The following is a 15,704-nucleotide window of genomic DNA, read 5'->3' on the forward strand; positions in this document are numbered from 1 at the left end:
CAGTTTCTTACCCGTAACAGAACAGTGATTATAATGACATATATATATATGAATATAACATGCACTACAGTTTAATGAGTAAGCTACTATTACTAATTTGATGAGTAAATTTAACTACTACTACTTATTACAATGGGGAACTGTGTGCCACAGGAGGAACCCCACGCAGGAGCAGGGAAAGGACTCTTCACCCTGAAGAGAAACAGTGTCAATAAAGTTACCATGAAACCCATTCCCCTTTCCCAAAGTTATTTAACCATGTGCTGGGGATTGGTCCCAGCTGCCAGAAGGGCGCTGCCAATGGATGCCCGTCCAGCGGGGCTGGTGGCAGGGGCTGAGGGGCCACTGCCCGCTGAGGCGCGTTGTCCAGGCTGCAGAAGGGGTTGGGATGGGCGGGCGCTGAGGGGCCCCGCGGGGCCGGGGCAGCGGCGCCAGCGGTGGGTTCGCTCCTCCGCGGGCCTTTGCGCTTCAGCCGCAGTGCCGCTGGCGGCTGCTTGAAGCCGGGAGTGTCCCCGGGCTCGGCGGGGGCGGCCGTGGCCAAGCAGAACCAAATGGCGGCTGCTCCGTCCTCGGGCGGTGCTGAGGGAGGGCGGGGCCGCCATTGCTGCGCCCTCAGGGGGCTCTGAGGGGAGAGCGGCTCCCGCCAGCCCCGCTCCAGCTGCAGAGGAGAGAAACTGAGAAAGAGGCCATACCTTGCTGCTCCAGAATGTCCCTTAAGTTCCAAAGCCATTGGGGAACAAGCCCCAGTATTTGTGGTCGGGCTCGAATGTCTGCAGCTGCACTTGACAATGGCACCTGAGGGTCTCTGGGTAAGGACTGAGGGACAAAGCAAGGAAGCGGGTGGGTGTGTGTCCACACGGGAGGCTGCTCTTGGCAACCCAGGCAGGACTATGACATGCAGGAATTGATCTTTAAGGAAGATCCAAGGAACATCTCCAAATACACTGCCCTTGGCATTGTGGAGCAGGTAAGCTGGGCAGTGTTAACTGGGAGCAGCACACAGCTGCTCAGACTGCTCCAGGTGATTCCTAAAACACCAAAAAATTGGACAACAATTTCTTAGTTACAGGGATTCAGGGAACCACCTCAGAGAGGTCACAGCTTGGACTCAATGATCTTGGAACTCTTTTGAAACATTCCTGATTCTGGGATTCCTTTTCTGGTTTGAGCTGCAGAATGTTGGCTCTCCCAGGACAGCTTCCTTTAGGACATCCTGTCTGAGAGCATTATAGGTGATCCCCCTGGTATCTGTGAGGAACCACACAGCCCCACCTGCTGCCTTAGGTGGGGGTGAATGAGGGGAACCCTGCGTGTCTCACACGAGGCTGTTCCAGCAGGCCCTGCTGGGGAGGAACACACTCCAGCCTGGCCCCAGGGAGTGAACTCTTGGAGATGAGACTTTTTGGAAGAAATTGTTCCCTGGGAGGGAGGTGAGGCCCTGGGCCAGGTTGCCCAGAGAAGCTATGGCTGTCCTATCCCTGGAAGTGTCCAAGGCCAGGCTGGATGGGGTTGGAGCAAGCTGGTGTGGTGGAAGGTGTCCCAGCCCATGTGTTCTGATCCCATTAGGGAGAGATGCCTCTGCCCGAATTAAGGTGTAAATGACACCATTTGCAAAAAAGACACAGATTTTATTTAATGCAGATTTTATTTAACAATACATCTTCCTATTCTTCTAACTTCTTTAAATCTTATTGCCTAACTGAAAGGACGTGTCTATACGGCCTATAACTATAATTATTATAACATGTAACTATAGTATTATCTATTCTATGGAAGTCTATCTTCACAGTAAGTCTATCTAAATATTGTAAATAGATATAATAATAATTATTAATTTAATAAATTAATTACTTAAGTAGCTTACTTAATTAAATTAGTTAACCAACTTAATCAATCTTTTGTTTGTTTTTCAATATTCCATTGTGTTGTTGTCCTGCCGGGAGGTTCTGGGAGCAATAGGTCGTGTCTTGCTCATTCCCTGCAGGAGTAGTCAGGTACTGGAAGAACTGTCTCAAGTGGGTGGTGGAGTCAGCGTCTCTATTGGAAGTTCTGAAGAGGTGTCCGAGCCTGGCCTGGCGCTGGAGCAGGGCCTAATCCTGGGGCTGTCCCACCGTGCAGGAGCAGAACAGGCTGCGCAGAGCCCCGAGCGCCCGCCTGAAGCGGGACAGACGTTTCCTGGGGAGAGCCAGCTGCCTGCTGAGGGCCTGGGCCTCCAGCTGGGGAGGTGAGGGGCTGGGAGGGCAGCAGAGGCTCCGTGGGGCACGGACCTGGCTCTGTATCCCTGTCTCTGCCGTCTGCTCGTCGAAGGCAGGCGAAGCTTCAGTTCCTCCAGTGGACAGGGCTTCCAGTGGGGGAGGTGAGGCACAGACTGGCACTTGTGTGCGTGGGGCAGGTGCCCGGTGCTGAGCCCATGCCTCGAGAGGGACGGGCACTGGGAGCCCGTCTTCTGCAAGAATTCTCAGCCTGTCTTCTGTGCCTTGTCCTTGGGACAGCTCCAGGACGCTCACTTCTTCCCACTCATCCTCCTCTGGGAACAAGGGCTTGGCGCCGAAGCTGTGGACGGTCGTGTGTTCCCAGTCCGCCAGTGCAAGCTCTCTGTCGCTGTCGTCTTCCCATTGGGAGAGCACTGAGGGTCTGTAGTCTCCCCAGTCGGAAAACTCTTGGCCAAAGGAGTCTTCATCTTGGGACAGCTCTTCAGCAATAGAGTCCTCCCAGTCAGACAGTAGATCTTGGTAGTTACTGAATTTTCTTTGGGGCTGCGCTTGCGTGCTGCATTCTTCCAAGTCGGTCACTTCTGGAGAGCTACTGCCCTTTCTGTGGGACTGCTCTTTCTTGCTGTAGTCCTCCCAGTTGGACAGTTCTTTGTGCCTCTTGACTTCTTGGGACTGCTCTTCCTCGCTGTAGTCCTCCCAGTCGGACAGTTCTTTGTGCCTCTTGACTTCTTGGGACTGCTCTTCCTCACTGTATTCTTCCCTGTTGGACAGTTCTTCGCACCTCTTCACTTCCTGGGACTGCTCTTCCTCATTGTATTCTTCCCTGTCAGACTGTTCTTTGCACCTCTTCACTTCTTGAGACTGCTCTTTCTCGCTGTAGTCCTCCCAGTCACACAGTTCTAAGTCCCTTTTCACTTCTTCAGATTGGTCTTCCTCGCTGTAGTCCTCCCAGTCAGACACTTCCTGGTAGCTCTTCACTCCTCCATGGGACAGCTCTTCCTCACTATATCCTTCCCAGTCAGACACTTCTTGGCCACCCCTCTCTTCTCCTTGGGACTGCTCTTGCTCGATGTTTTCTTCCCAGTCAGACACTTCTTGGTAGCTCTTCCCTCCTCCATGGGACAGCTCTTCCTCGCTGTGTTCTTCCCAGTCAGACACTTCTTGGCTGCTACTCTCTTCTCCTTGGGACTGCTCTTGCTCGATGTTTTCTTCCCAGTCGGACACTTCTTGGTAGCTCTTCACTTCTCCTTGGGTCTCCTCTTCCTCGCTGTATTCTTCCCAGTCAGACAATTCCTGGCAGCTCTTGACTTGTCCAGGGGACAGCTCCTGCTCAATGCAGTCTTCCCGCTGGGACGCTTCTTGGTATGTGTTGATTTCTTCTTGGGACAGCTCTTGGTCTCCCTCATCTTCCCACTGGGAAATCTCTTGGTCAATATAGTATTTCCATTTTATGCCCTCCCCAGTGAAGAGTCCCTCATCAGTCTCTTGCACTGCCAGGACTGAGTCCCCTCCTACTTCCTCCTCCTGCTCGCTGAGGGCCTGGGCTTCCAACTGGGAAGGCGAGGGGCTGCTGTGGGAGCAGGGGCTCTGTGGGGCAGGGATCGAGCTCTCTTCCATTTCTGCTGGAACTGTTGTCATGTTGTCAGCACCCATGGTTTGTTCCAAGTTTCTCTGTTCTTCTGGCTGCTGGCCGGATCCCTGGAACACAAGTTCAGGCTCGCTCCGGACCTCAGTGCTGATGGGATGCTCTGTGTCCAGCAGGGCCTCACTGCCCTCTGAGGGGCTCCGTGGGGCAGGGATCTGGCTCCGTGTCCCTGCTGATGGCATCCTCTCTCCGAAGGGTGGAGAACCTTCTGCCTCTTCCTCCTCAGGAGAGAGAGGCCCCTGGGGCTCCTCCTCCTCAGCAGCTCCAACCGGGGCAGCAGCTACCCGTTCGGCATCCATGGCACTGACTAAGGCAGGAGCTGGGCTGGGCAGGTCACGGGCTGCCTCTGCTGCCACCTCTGTGCCCACGCTGCTGGCAGAGCCGGGCCCCTCCTGGGGAAGAGTCTCGGGGCCCTCGTCGTCATTCCCTAGGTCTGAGGCATTGTCACAGATATTAGAGGTGACATCCCCTTCTCCCTGGGACAGCTCTGTGTCTCTCTCACCTTCCATTTCAGATGGGTCTTCGTCCGTGCAAGACACCCAGTCTTTCTCCTCCCCAGCCAAGGCCCCCTCATCGGCCTCTTGCACCGCCAGGACTGACCCCCCTCTGCCTCCTCCTGCTGCTCACTGAGGGCCTGGGCTTCCAGGCTGGCAGTAGAGGGGCTGGGGGGGCTGCAGGGCCTGTGCGGAGCAGGGACCAGGTTCTCTGTCCCTTCTGCTGTAATTGTTGTTCCCATTGCTGTAGCCATGCTTTCTTCTGGGACCCTCTGCTCCTCCAGCTGTTCGTCGGATCCCTGGAACACAAGCACAGCCTTCCTCACGATCTCGGTGATGATGAGCTTGGCCATGTCCAGCAGAGCCTGGTTGCTCTCTGTGGGGCTCTGTGGGGCAGGGACTGGGCTCTTCTGTCCTTTCTGCTGGAACTATTGTCACCGTTGTCTGCACGCAGTGGTTTGTTCCAGGTTTCTCTGTTCCTCTGGCTGCTGGCCGGATCCCTGGATCACAAGCTCAGCCTTCGCTCATGATCTCACTGGTGATGAGACTGGTTTGTGTCCAGCAGGGCCTCACTGCCCTCTGAGGGGCTCCGTGGGGCAGGGATCTGGCTCCGTGTCCCTGCTGATGGCATCCTCTCTCCGAAGGGTGGAGAACCTTCTGCCTCTTCCTCCTCAGGAGAGAGAGGCCCCTGGGGCTCCTCCTCCTCAGCAGCTCCAACCGGGGCAGCAGCTACCCGTTCGGCATCCATGGCACTGACTAAGGCAGGAGCTGGGCTGGGCAGGTCACGGGCTGCCTCTGCTGCCACCTCTGTGCCCACGCTGCTGGCAGAGCTGGGCCCCTCCTGGGGAAGAGTCTCGGGGCCCTCGTCGTCATTCCCTAGGTCTGAGGCATTGTCACAGATATTAGAGGTGACATCCCCTTCTCCCTGGGACAGCTCTGTGTCTCTCTCACCTTCTATTTCAGATGGGTCTTCGTCCGTGCAAGACACCCAGTCTTTCTCCTCCCCAGCCAAGGCCCCCTCATCGGCCTCTTGCACCGCCAGGACTGACCCCCCTCTGCCTCCTCCTGCTGCTCACTGAGGGCCTGGGCTTCCAGGCTGGCAGTAGAGGGGCTGGGGGGGCTGCAGGGCCTGTGCGGAGCAGGGACCAGGTTCTCTGTCCCTTCTGCTGTAATTGTTGTTCCCATTGCTGTAGCCATGCTTTCTTCTGGGACCCTCTGCTCCTCCAGCTGTTCGTCGGATCCCTGGAACACAAGCACAGCCTTCCTCACGATCTCGGTGATGATGAGCTTGGCCATGTCCAGCAGAGCCTGGTTGCTCTCTGTGGGGCTCTGTGGGGCAGGGACTGGGCTCTCTGTCCTTTCTGCTGGAACTATTGCTACCGTTTCTGTAGCAGTAGTTTGTTCCAGGTTTCTTTGTCCCTCTGGCTGCTGACCGGATCCCTGGATCACAAGCTCAGCCTTCCTCATGATCTCACTGGGGATAGACTGGTTTGTGTCCAGCAGGGCCTCGCTGCTCTCTGAGGGGCTGTGTGAGGCTGGAGCCAGACTCTGTGTCCCTGCTGATGGCATCTTCTCTCCGAAGGGTGGAGAACCTTCTGCCTCTTCCTCCTCAGGAGAGAGAGGCCCCTGGGGCTCCTCCTCCTCAGCAGCTCCGGCCAGGGCAGCAGCTGCCCGTTCGGCATCCGTGGCACTGACCAGGGCAGGAGCTGGGCTGGGCAGGTCACGGGCTGCCTCTGCTGCCACCTCTGTGCCCACGCTGCTGGCAGAGCTGGGCCCCTCCTGGGGAAGAGTCTCGGGGCCCTCGTCGTCATTCCCTAGGTCCGAGGCGTTGTCACAGATATTAGAGGTGACATCCCCTTCTCCCTGGGACAGCTCTGTGTCTCTCTCACCTTCTATTTCAGATGGGTCTTCGTCCGTGCAAGACACCCAGTCGTTCTCCTCCCCAGCCAATGCCCCCTCATTGGTCTCTTGCACTGCCACGAATGATCCCCCCTCTGCCTCCTCCTGCTGCTCACTGAGGGCCTGGGCTTCCAGGCTGGCAGTAGAGGGGCTGAGCGTAGCCGTGCTTTGTTCTAGGACCCTCTGTTCCTCCAGCTGCTGGTCGGATCCCTGGAATACAAGCACAGCCTTCTGCACAATCTCGGTGATGATGAGCTTGACCATGTCCAGCAGAGCCTGGCTGCTCTCTGGGGGGCTCTGTGGGGCAGGGACTGGGCTCTCTGTCTGTTCTACTGGAACAGTTGTCACCATGTCTGTATCCACGGTTTGTTCGTGGTTTTTCTCTTCCTTCGGCTGCTGGCTTGATTCCTGGATCACAAGTACAGCCTTCCTCACAATCTCACTGGTGATGTACTGGTTTGTGTCCAGCAGGGCCTCACTGCCCTCTGAGGGGCTCCGTGGGGCAGGGATCTGGCTCTGTGTCCCTGCTGATGGCACCTGCTCTCCAAAGGTTGGAGAACCTTCTGCTTCTTCCTCCTCAGGAGCGAGAGGTCCCTGGGGCTCCTCCTCCTCAGCAGCTCCGGCTGGGGCAGCAGCTGCCGGCACAGCATCCATGGCACTGACCAGGGCAGGAGCTGGGCTGGGCAGGTCACGGGCTGCCTCTGCTGCCACCTCTGTGCCCATGCTGCTGGCAGAGCTGGGCCCGTCCTGGGCAGCAGTTTGGGCATCCCCAGCGTTCACCTGGCGCCAGGATTTGTCCCAGGTGTTGTAACTGACATCGTCTCCCCACTGGGACAGCTTTTTCTCACTCCCATCTTCCCTTTGGGGCAGCTCTTGGGCACTGTAGTCTTCTTCCTGAGATTGCTTCTTGTCTGTCTTGTCTCCCACTTGGGAGAGCTCTGGGTCTCTCTTGTCTTTCCATTGGTACAGTCTGTGCCCTTGCACATCTTCTTCCCACTGCGGCAGGTCACGGTATCTCCCACCTTCCCGCTGGGACAGCTCTCGGACTTCCACATCCCCCCATTGGGAAAGTTCTTGGCCTCTCAAATCTCCCCATTGGGACAGCTCTTGATATGTCTCTTCTTCTTCCCTTTGGGGCACCTCTTGGACTGTCACATGTTCTTCCCATTGGGTCAGCTCGTGGTATCTCACACCACCTTCCTCCCATTCGTGCAGCTCCTGGCATCTCACGCTTTCTTCGCATTGGTACAGCTCTGGGTGTCTCCCATCCCGCCTTTGGGAAAGTGCTCGGACTCTCACATCTTCAAATTCGTAGAGCTCTCGGTGTCTTCTGTCTCCCCGTTCGGAACGTTCCTGGACTCTCACTTCTTCTTTCCATCGGTAAAGCTCCTGGAGCGTCACGTCTTCTTCCCATGCGGTAACATCTGCGCATTGGAAAAGGTCTTCATCGGTCTCATATATCCAGTCATCATCCATGTGGGCAAAGGCCCCCTCCTCGGTCTCTGACAGTGGCAGGTCTGACCCGCCCACTGCCCCCAGCCACTGCCCGCTGAGTGCCTCATCTTCTAGCCAGCTGGGCAAGGGGCTGGGTGGCTGGGAGTTGGGGTTGCCCTTGTCCTCATCCATCTCTGTCGTCCTCTGCTGAAGAGGGATGCAGGGAGCTGCTTCCTCCTAAGAGCGCGGCTCTCCTGGGAGTGGACACCCCAGGGTTCTGTGCCCCTTAGATACGCCTGGGGCAGGGCGGGGCTCTGTGATGTCACAAGGGTCTCCAGGTACCACCACATCCCGCCTCACAAAGGGATCTGTGAAAGATGCCCTGAAAGGCACCTGCGTCACCTGGCACCCTGTGGGCAGTGGAGAGGACGGGAAGTGGCTCCGGGCAGCCCCAGCATTTGTGGACTTGTAGCCCCCACTGTGCCCAGAGCCCTGGCTCTGGTGGGGAATGTCCTGCCAGCATAAAGTGCTGCAGAAAGCACAGGGCAAAACAGTCTCTCCCCTCCCTCCAGGTGCTCCTTCTTATTATCAAAGTGTTCTACCAAAATAAAGTGGCCGGTGAACAGGTTTGAGTCCGTTTGAGTCCAGGCACTTCCCTGAGCTAGTGCTGCTGGTTCAGCACCCCATCCCTACAGGGCTGTGTGCGGGTGCCAGGGGGAGCTGTGCCAGCAGGATGTGTATGGGTGCCACGGGCAGCAGGGTGCTGTGCCAGCAGGATGTGTGGGCAGGGTCCAGGCCAAGGGTGATGCTCAGGAACAGGTGCCATGCGGGCACCGCTGTGCGGGCCATGCTCGTGGGTGCAAAGGTCCAAATAACCAAAGGATTCCAGTTTTGGGGGTCCAAACCAGAACGCTTTATTGAACACACGATTTGCAATAAATGGGTCTCGTAGGCGGGGTATGCTAATGAGGGAGACGAGTTATGTTAATTAAAGGGTGACACAATTTTCTACTGCTATTACATAAAGTGGTTAATATTTTCCCAAAGCGAGGACCGCATGGGAGGAAGAGAACAAAAGGGTTTCTACATGTTTGAAAAGATCACCAAAAAGTCTTTCCATGTGTTGCTGAAGGAGATAGTAGGATTAAACATGGCCAAATATTAACAACGATGAGGCTTTTTGGCTCTCAAAGCAAGGAGTCTCTTAGCTCCTGCTGTACATGGCTTCTGATTGATCCTGTCAATTTTCCTCCTGCTGATAGCTGAGTTTTGGATTCCAACACATGGGAACAGGAGGCCCATGCAGGGTCCTGCCGGGAGCCTGTGGCACGTGCAGATGGGCCGTGGGTGTGCAGGGCATGGGGGCAAGCGCAGCACTCGGGGGAGGGGATGTGTGTGGGGGGCACCCAGGGGACCTGTGTGCTCCTGCAAGCAGGGGCGTGCAGGGCACTGGCTCCAACAGCCCTGTGCACCTTGAGGGCCCTGGTGCGGGGCTGTGGGGCAGGTGTGCTGGGCACAGGTGTAGTGGGCACAGGGGTGCTGGGCACAGGTGTGAGCATGCCAGCAGGTGTGTGTGCGGAGTGGGGCTGTGAGTTTGGGCACGTTCTTTATTTGGGAATGCACATCAGGAATAAATATCATTGTGTCTCTGCTTTTTTTTTTGAAAGAAACAACCCAGCCTCTGAGCCTGGGTTTGTAGAATGGTGTATTGGGCCTGGCTGAGGTGGAGTTCATTTCCCCACAGTAGCCCTCACAGTGCTGGGCTTTGCATTGGCAACTAGAAGGGTGTTGATAACACACCGGTGTTTTGGCTACTGCTGAGCACAGCATCAGTCAGACAAATCAAACAGGAAACCGAGGTTACCCAGTCCCTGACCTCCTCAGAACTCCAGGACTTGTGGAAAGATCACAGCTACCAGCCCTGTGAAGGGATTCCTACCTGGCTGCTTTGATGCTGGGACAAAAGGGCTGATAGTCAACAACTGGAAGGTCATGAAGCCCAACAACTGGGATCCCTTGCTAGAGATGGCAACATTGAAAGAGGAATTGGAAAGGAGAGAACAATTTGCAGTCTTCAGAGATGGCTCCTCTCAGGCGTGAGGGAAAGGTCTCCCTTCAAGGACGATCTAATGAGCGCCTCAGGAAAGTGGGCCACTGCAGATCAAGGTATCCAGTACTTGAGAAAAGTAGCAGTGCTGGAAATCATCTCTAGTAACTGAAGAAGGGATGACACCCCAAAGACCCACAGGATGTTCCTTGCACGATGGCCATGTGGAGGGAGGTGGTTCAAAGCGCCCCTGCGTCATGCTCTAACAGTCTGATAACATTCTCTTACCCAAAGATGGATCCACCAACTGTAGAGGTGATGTCCTCCTGGCTTCAAAATGTAGAACAAACTCTGGGTGCTTCCTCGTTCCCACAGGCCAGCACCTCAGCTCCCAGGGGCAGCCCAAGAGATTGGTCCCCTCCTGCCCCAGGCAGAGGGAAAGGAAGCCCCAGGTGCAGGCCACGTGGTGAACTCTGGTTCTTTCTGCGTGACCAGGGGGAAGACATGAAGAAGTGGGAAGGTGAACCCACCTGTAAGCTGGAAGCCCAAGTAGGTGAATTAAGAGGCAAGAGAACTGTTAAGAAGGGGGCACCCAGGAAAGCTGTCCATGGAGTTGCCACAGAGACCCAAGGAAGAAATCAGTGACCTCTCAGACGGAAGAGGACTGAGACCAATTCGTTTGATCCTTTGAGGTGAGGGGACCTCTGATCTGGCATCGTCAAGGCCAGTCAGTCAATACTCTGAGCAGGAACAGGAATAGAGGGTGCCTGCCTTTGGCCAGGAGGAAAGGGATGATCGGCTCTACTGGGCTGTGTGGATTTGACGGCTTGGCACATTGGATCCACAGAGGTACAGAGCTTTGGCAGATACACGTGCACAGTGCACACTGATGCCATTGAGGCACAGAAGTGCAGAACCCATCTGGATCTCTGGAGTGACCAGGAATCATCAGCACTGGAGGCTGAAGTGAGTTTAACAGCGGACGAGTGGGAACAGCACCCCACTGTGACCGGCCTAGAGGCCCCTCGTATCCTTGGCATTGATTACCTCAGGAGGGGATACTTCAAAGATCCAAAGGGCTATCGATGGACTTTTGGTGTAGCTACTGTGTCTACAGAGAAGGTCAAACAATTATCTACCCTGCCTGACCTCTCAAAGGATCCTTCCCTTGTAGGATTGCTGCAAGTCGAAGACCAACAAGTGCCCATTGGCACCGGAACAGCGCACCGACAGCAGTATCGCACCAACCGGGACTCCATAATTCCCATTCAGGAACTAATTCATCGACTGGAGAAAGAGGGAGAGATCAGCAGGACCCACTCACCCTTTAACAGCCCCATATGGCCAGTGTGGGGAGTGGAGGTTGACAGGGGACTATTGTGGCCTGAATGAAGTCTCTGAGTGCTGCTGTGCCAGACACGTTGGATTTTCTGTATGAGTTGGAGTCAAAGGCAGCCCAGTGGGGCCACAGCTGATAACGCCAATGCGTTTTTCTCCATTCCTCTGGCAACAGAGTGCAGGCCACAGTTTGCCTTCAGCTGTATGGGTGTCCAGGATACCTGGAATTGACTGCTCCAAGGGTGGAAGCACAGCCCAACCAACTGCCATGGACTGACCCAGACTGCACTGGAACAGGGGGCAGCTCCAGAACACCTGCAATATATTGATGATATCATCGTATGGGGCAAAACAGCAGAAGAAGTTCCTTACGAAAGGGAGAGAAATAGTCCAAATTCTTTTCAAAGCTGGTCTTGCCACAAAACAAAGTAAGGTAAAGTGACCTGCACAGGAGCTTCAGTTCTTGGGAATAAAATGGCAGAATGGACGCTGTCAAGTGCCCATGGATGTAGTTAACAAAATGGAATCTATGTCTCCATCGGCTAACAAGAAGGAAACACAAGCTTTCCTAGGCCTTGTGGGTTTCAGGAGGATGCACATTCCAGGTTACATGCAGCTTGTGAGCCCCCTCTATTGAGCGACCCAGAAGAAGAACCATTTTGACCAAGCCCTGGCACCAGGCTCTCTCTGTGGTTCCAGAGAGGCGAGGGGAGACACGGAGAGAGGACTCAGTGCCCTCATCAGCAGCCCTGGCCCTCAGAGCCCTCACCCTCAGTCACCGCCATTCTTGCTATCACCCTCAGACATCACTCCTCAGCTCTCAGCCATTGCCCCCACACATGGCCCCTGTTTCAGATAGAAAGCAAATTTTATCATGCTAGTCTCTTGTACCTGGGGTCCAAAAGGCACAAAAAAGGAATAAGAAATTTACTGTCATTTCCATATAAGTATCCATTATCTCTACCTATCGATTTAACTCACATTTATTGTAAATAAAGTCTACATCAAATAAAATCTGCGTGTTGTCAGCAAATGGATCTACCTTAAAGTTCCTGTGTGTCATCGTCCTGCCTGAGTTGTCAAGAGCAGCCTCCCGTGTGAACACAAACCCACCCGCTTCCTTGGTTTGTCCCTCAGTCCTTACCCAGAAGGTCTCTGGTGCCATTGCCAAGTGCAGCTCTTCTCTTCTTCTCCCATCTACCTCCCCTTGCTGCAGCCCTTGACTCTCATTTTCTCCCCGGAGGTTGAGCTCTCGCACTGTCCCACCTTCTTCCCACGGGTGCAGCTCTTGATCGCTCCCATTTCCTCAGTGGAACACCTAGAAGTTGCCTTTTGAAAGATTTTTGGGTGGACCAAATACAGGTGAAAGCAGCCACAAAGGGCTTGTTTGCCCACATCAGAACTGTGCTTGCTTCCTAACAAAGGTATTGCCTCACTGGCAATGGTCAGGCTCAGAGTGTGTCTGTGCAGGCTTTGCCCTTCAGGCCGCACAGTCCTGGGGCAAATGTGTTTGGATCCCAGTTATTGGTGAGCTGGGTTCAACGGACAGGTTTAGTTTGCCTTTGGAGAGAACAGACACACCTGCCCTCCCACCCGCAACTGGGAACTCTCCTGCTGGAGCTGGGAGCTGAGCAGTCCCTCCTCACACATCCCTAAGTGGTACCTGAGTTTTCAAATGCATAAATATCTAGAGTAGCTCAAAAATGAGAGCTATACACTCTTTTCTCACGCCTTACAAATTTAAATACACAAATTCTGAAGTCATTTGAACAGTGTTCTGTCTTTATTTTCTTTGTAATTTCCCAGGAAACTGCATTGCCACAGGCACCTCTACTGGCTCGATTCCTTAAGGACTGATCCTGTGGAAGGACTCCTGCAGGAGAAGTCAATGGGGAACTGTGTGCCACAGGAGGAACTCCACGCTGGAGGAGGGAAAGGACTCTTCAGCCTGAGCAGTGGCTGAAACAGTGTCAGTAAAGTGACCATGAAACCCATTCGCCTTTCCCAACGTTATTTATTTCCTATTCCTTTATTGTGCCTTTTGGACCCCAGGTCCAAGAGACTAGCACAATAAAGTTTTTTTTCTCTCTGAAACAGGGGACATGTGTGGGGTCAATTGCTGAGAGTTGAGGGGTGATGTCTGAGGGTGATGGCATGGATGGCAGTGGCTGAGGGTGAGGGCTCTGAGTCCCCTATCTGTTTCTCCCCTCGCCTCTCCCGCACCACACGGAAGTATCCCAGTGCCAAGGCTTGGTCAAAATGGTTCTTCTTCTGGGTCACTCAATAGAGGGGGTCTCAGAAGCTGACTGTAACCTGGAATGTGCATCCTCCTGAAACCCACAGGACTACGAAAGAGTGTTTCTTTCTTGTTAGCCGATGGAGATGTAGATGCCATTTTTAGTTTTCCCACTGTGATCCCAGTTGAACACAATTGCCTCTAGTATAGTCACAGTATGACCAAAGGGCAGCTTTGGTCTGGGAGGCATCTTTGTCTGTATTGTAGCCTAAAACTAAACATAAAAAAAAACCCTAAGCATAATCCTATATTTTAACCCCTAACCATACCCCTTTCTCTTACCCTAATCCAAACTGTACCTAAACCCTAGCCCTAAACTAAACCTAACCCTAACTATGTTGGTAACCGTAACCCTAACATTAACCATCAATCATAGCCCCTAACACAAACCCTAACAATGACCTACCGTCTCTCGAGAGAAGTTGGTGTGCCACTCTCGGCATTACACAAAGAGCAAGAGTTTTCTGTGCCAGCAGCTTTGGTCTGGGAAGTATCTTTGTCTCTACTGTAGCCTAAACCTAACCATAAAAAACCTGCTAAACATGATCCTATACATTAACCCCTAACCATACCCCTTTCGCTTACCTTAACCCAAAGGGTTAGGGTAACCCATCTCAAGTGAAGATGGTGCAACACTCTTGGCACTACACAAAGAGCAAGAGCTTTCTGTGTGGGCACCTTTGGTCTGCGAAGTATCTTCGTTTATATTGGACCCTAAACCTAATCGTAAGAAATCCCCTAAATCAAAACCTAACTCTAAAATCTAACCCCTAGCCATACCCCTATCTCTTACCCTGACCCAAACTTTACCTAAACCCTAGCTCAAACCTAAACCTAATCCTAACAATAATCATAACACTAACCCTAACCCTAACTCTAAATCAAAGCCCTAACACTAACCCTAACCCTGACTCACCCTCTCTCAAGTGCAGCTGGTGCAACACTCTTGGCACTACACAAAGACGAAGAGTTTTCTGTGCAGGCACCTTTGGTCTGGGAGGTGTCATCAGCCGTACTGAACCATAGACCTAAAATGAAAAAAAAATACTAAACCTAAACCTAACCCTAAATCCTAACCCATAACCATAACCCTTTCCCTTACCCTAACCCTAAATCTAACCCTAACCCTAACCCCTACCCTAAGCCTAAATCCTAACCTCAATTGTTTTTTGTGTTGCAGTTCTCCTGTTTTGTTGCTCAGTGGCAGTGTTCACTCTAAAAGTCTCATGCAGTTGCTGTGTTTGGTCGCTATGTGGCAGTGCTGTTTTACAAAACATAATTTCCCATAATTACTGGGGGAAAAACCTCATTTGTTAATTGGATAAGCAAGGTTAATTACTTCATCAGTGGAAAAATCTGGTTTTGTCATTTAATTTATTAGAGAAAAACAATCAATTATTGGAAAATGCAATTTTTTAATGACTTAATTGGTTACACAATTGTCATATTCTAGTGTATGTGTGTAGAGGTCAAATTTGTCGTGGGCAGGTGGAAAAAATTAATTAGGTTATTAATTAATTTCTAATTAATGACTAATTAATGGCTTAGTACTGCAGAAATGGGGTGCAGGTGGTCTGCAATTGATCAGTTGCTGCCATGTTGAGCAATAATTAGGTAATTAATTAGGTAATTACTTAGTTGCTTCAATTGCTCTAATTAGTTAATTAGTCAGCTAATTAGTTATTTACTTAGTTATTTAGCTAATTAGTTGATTGGTTAATCAGTTCAAAATGACAAATCAGTAATTACTAAGCCATTAGTAAGAAAATAATTACCTAGATAAATACTCAACAATAAAGTAATTAACTAATTAACAAATTAAGTATTTAATCAATTAAGTAATTAAGAAATTAACTGATTAGTTACCTAATTAATTCCCTAATTACTGCTTCACATGGCAGCAAATTATCAATTCAGATGACCCACACCCCATTCCACTCAGAACTAATTCATAACCCATTACTTAGCAATTAATTAGAAATTAATTAACTATTTAACTTTTTCACCTGCCCACAACAAATCCCACCTGTACACAAATACACCAGAACATGACAACTGTGCAACCCTAACCCTAAAGCCTGACACCTAACCCTAACTCTAACCCCTAACCCTTACCCTAACCCCTATCCCTTACCCTAAGCCTAACCCCTAACCCTTAACACCAAGCTTAAACCTAAGCCTAAGCCTAACTGTAACCCTAACCTGAACTCTGACCCTAACACCAATTGGTTGTTGTGATTTGTAATTTTAACCTGCTCTTCTCATAGTAATTCATAATTAGGGTTTTCAGGTGCTTTGTGATTGGTCTTGGATAGTCCAGGCACTGGGGAAGGTCTTT

General features: G+C 52.2%; 1 protein-coding gene across 1 annotated transcript; it reads right to left on the reverse strand.

Annotated features, from left to right (window-relative positions):
- Window positions 1–217: 217 nt before the first annotated feature.
- On the reverse strand, window positions 218–7,877 carry LOC126637543 (trichohyalin-like). The gene is made up of 6 exons (XM_050310891.1): window positions 6,971–7,877; window positions 6,389–6,886; window positions 5,697–5,911; window positions 3,729–4,013; window positions 2,112–3,686; window positions 218–658 (listed from the first exon to the last, which is right to left on the reverse strand). Exons 1-6 carry the CDS (start codon window positions 7,875–7,877, stop codon window positions 218–220), a joined length of 3,921 nt encoding a protein of 1,306 aa, XP_050166848.1.
- Window positions 7,878–15,704: the final 7,827 nt, after the last annotated feature.

The sequence above is a fragment of the Myiozetetes cayanensis genome, unplaced genomic scaffold (genome assembly GCF_022539395.1).
Source record: "Myiozetetes cayanensis isolate MyiCay16 unplaced genomic scaffold, myiCay2020 scf15, whole genome shotgun sequence".
Taxonomy (NCBI): Eukaryota; Metazoa; Chordata; class Aves; order Passeriformes; family Tyrannidae; genus Myiozetetes; species Myiozetetes cayanensis.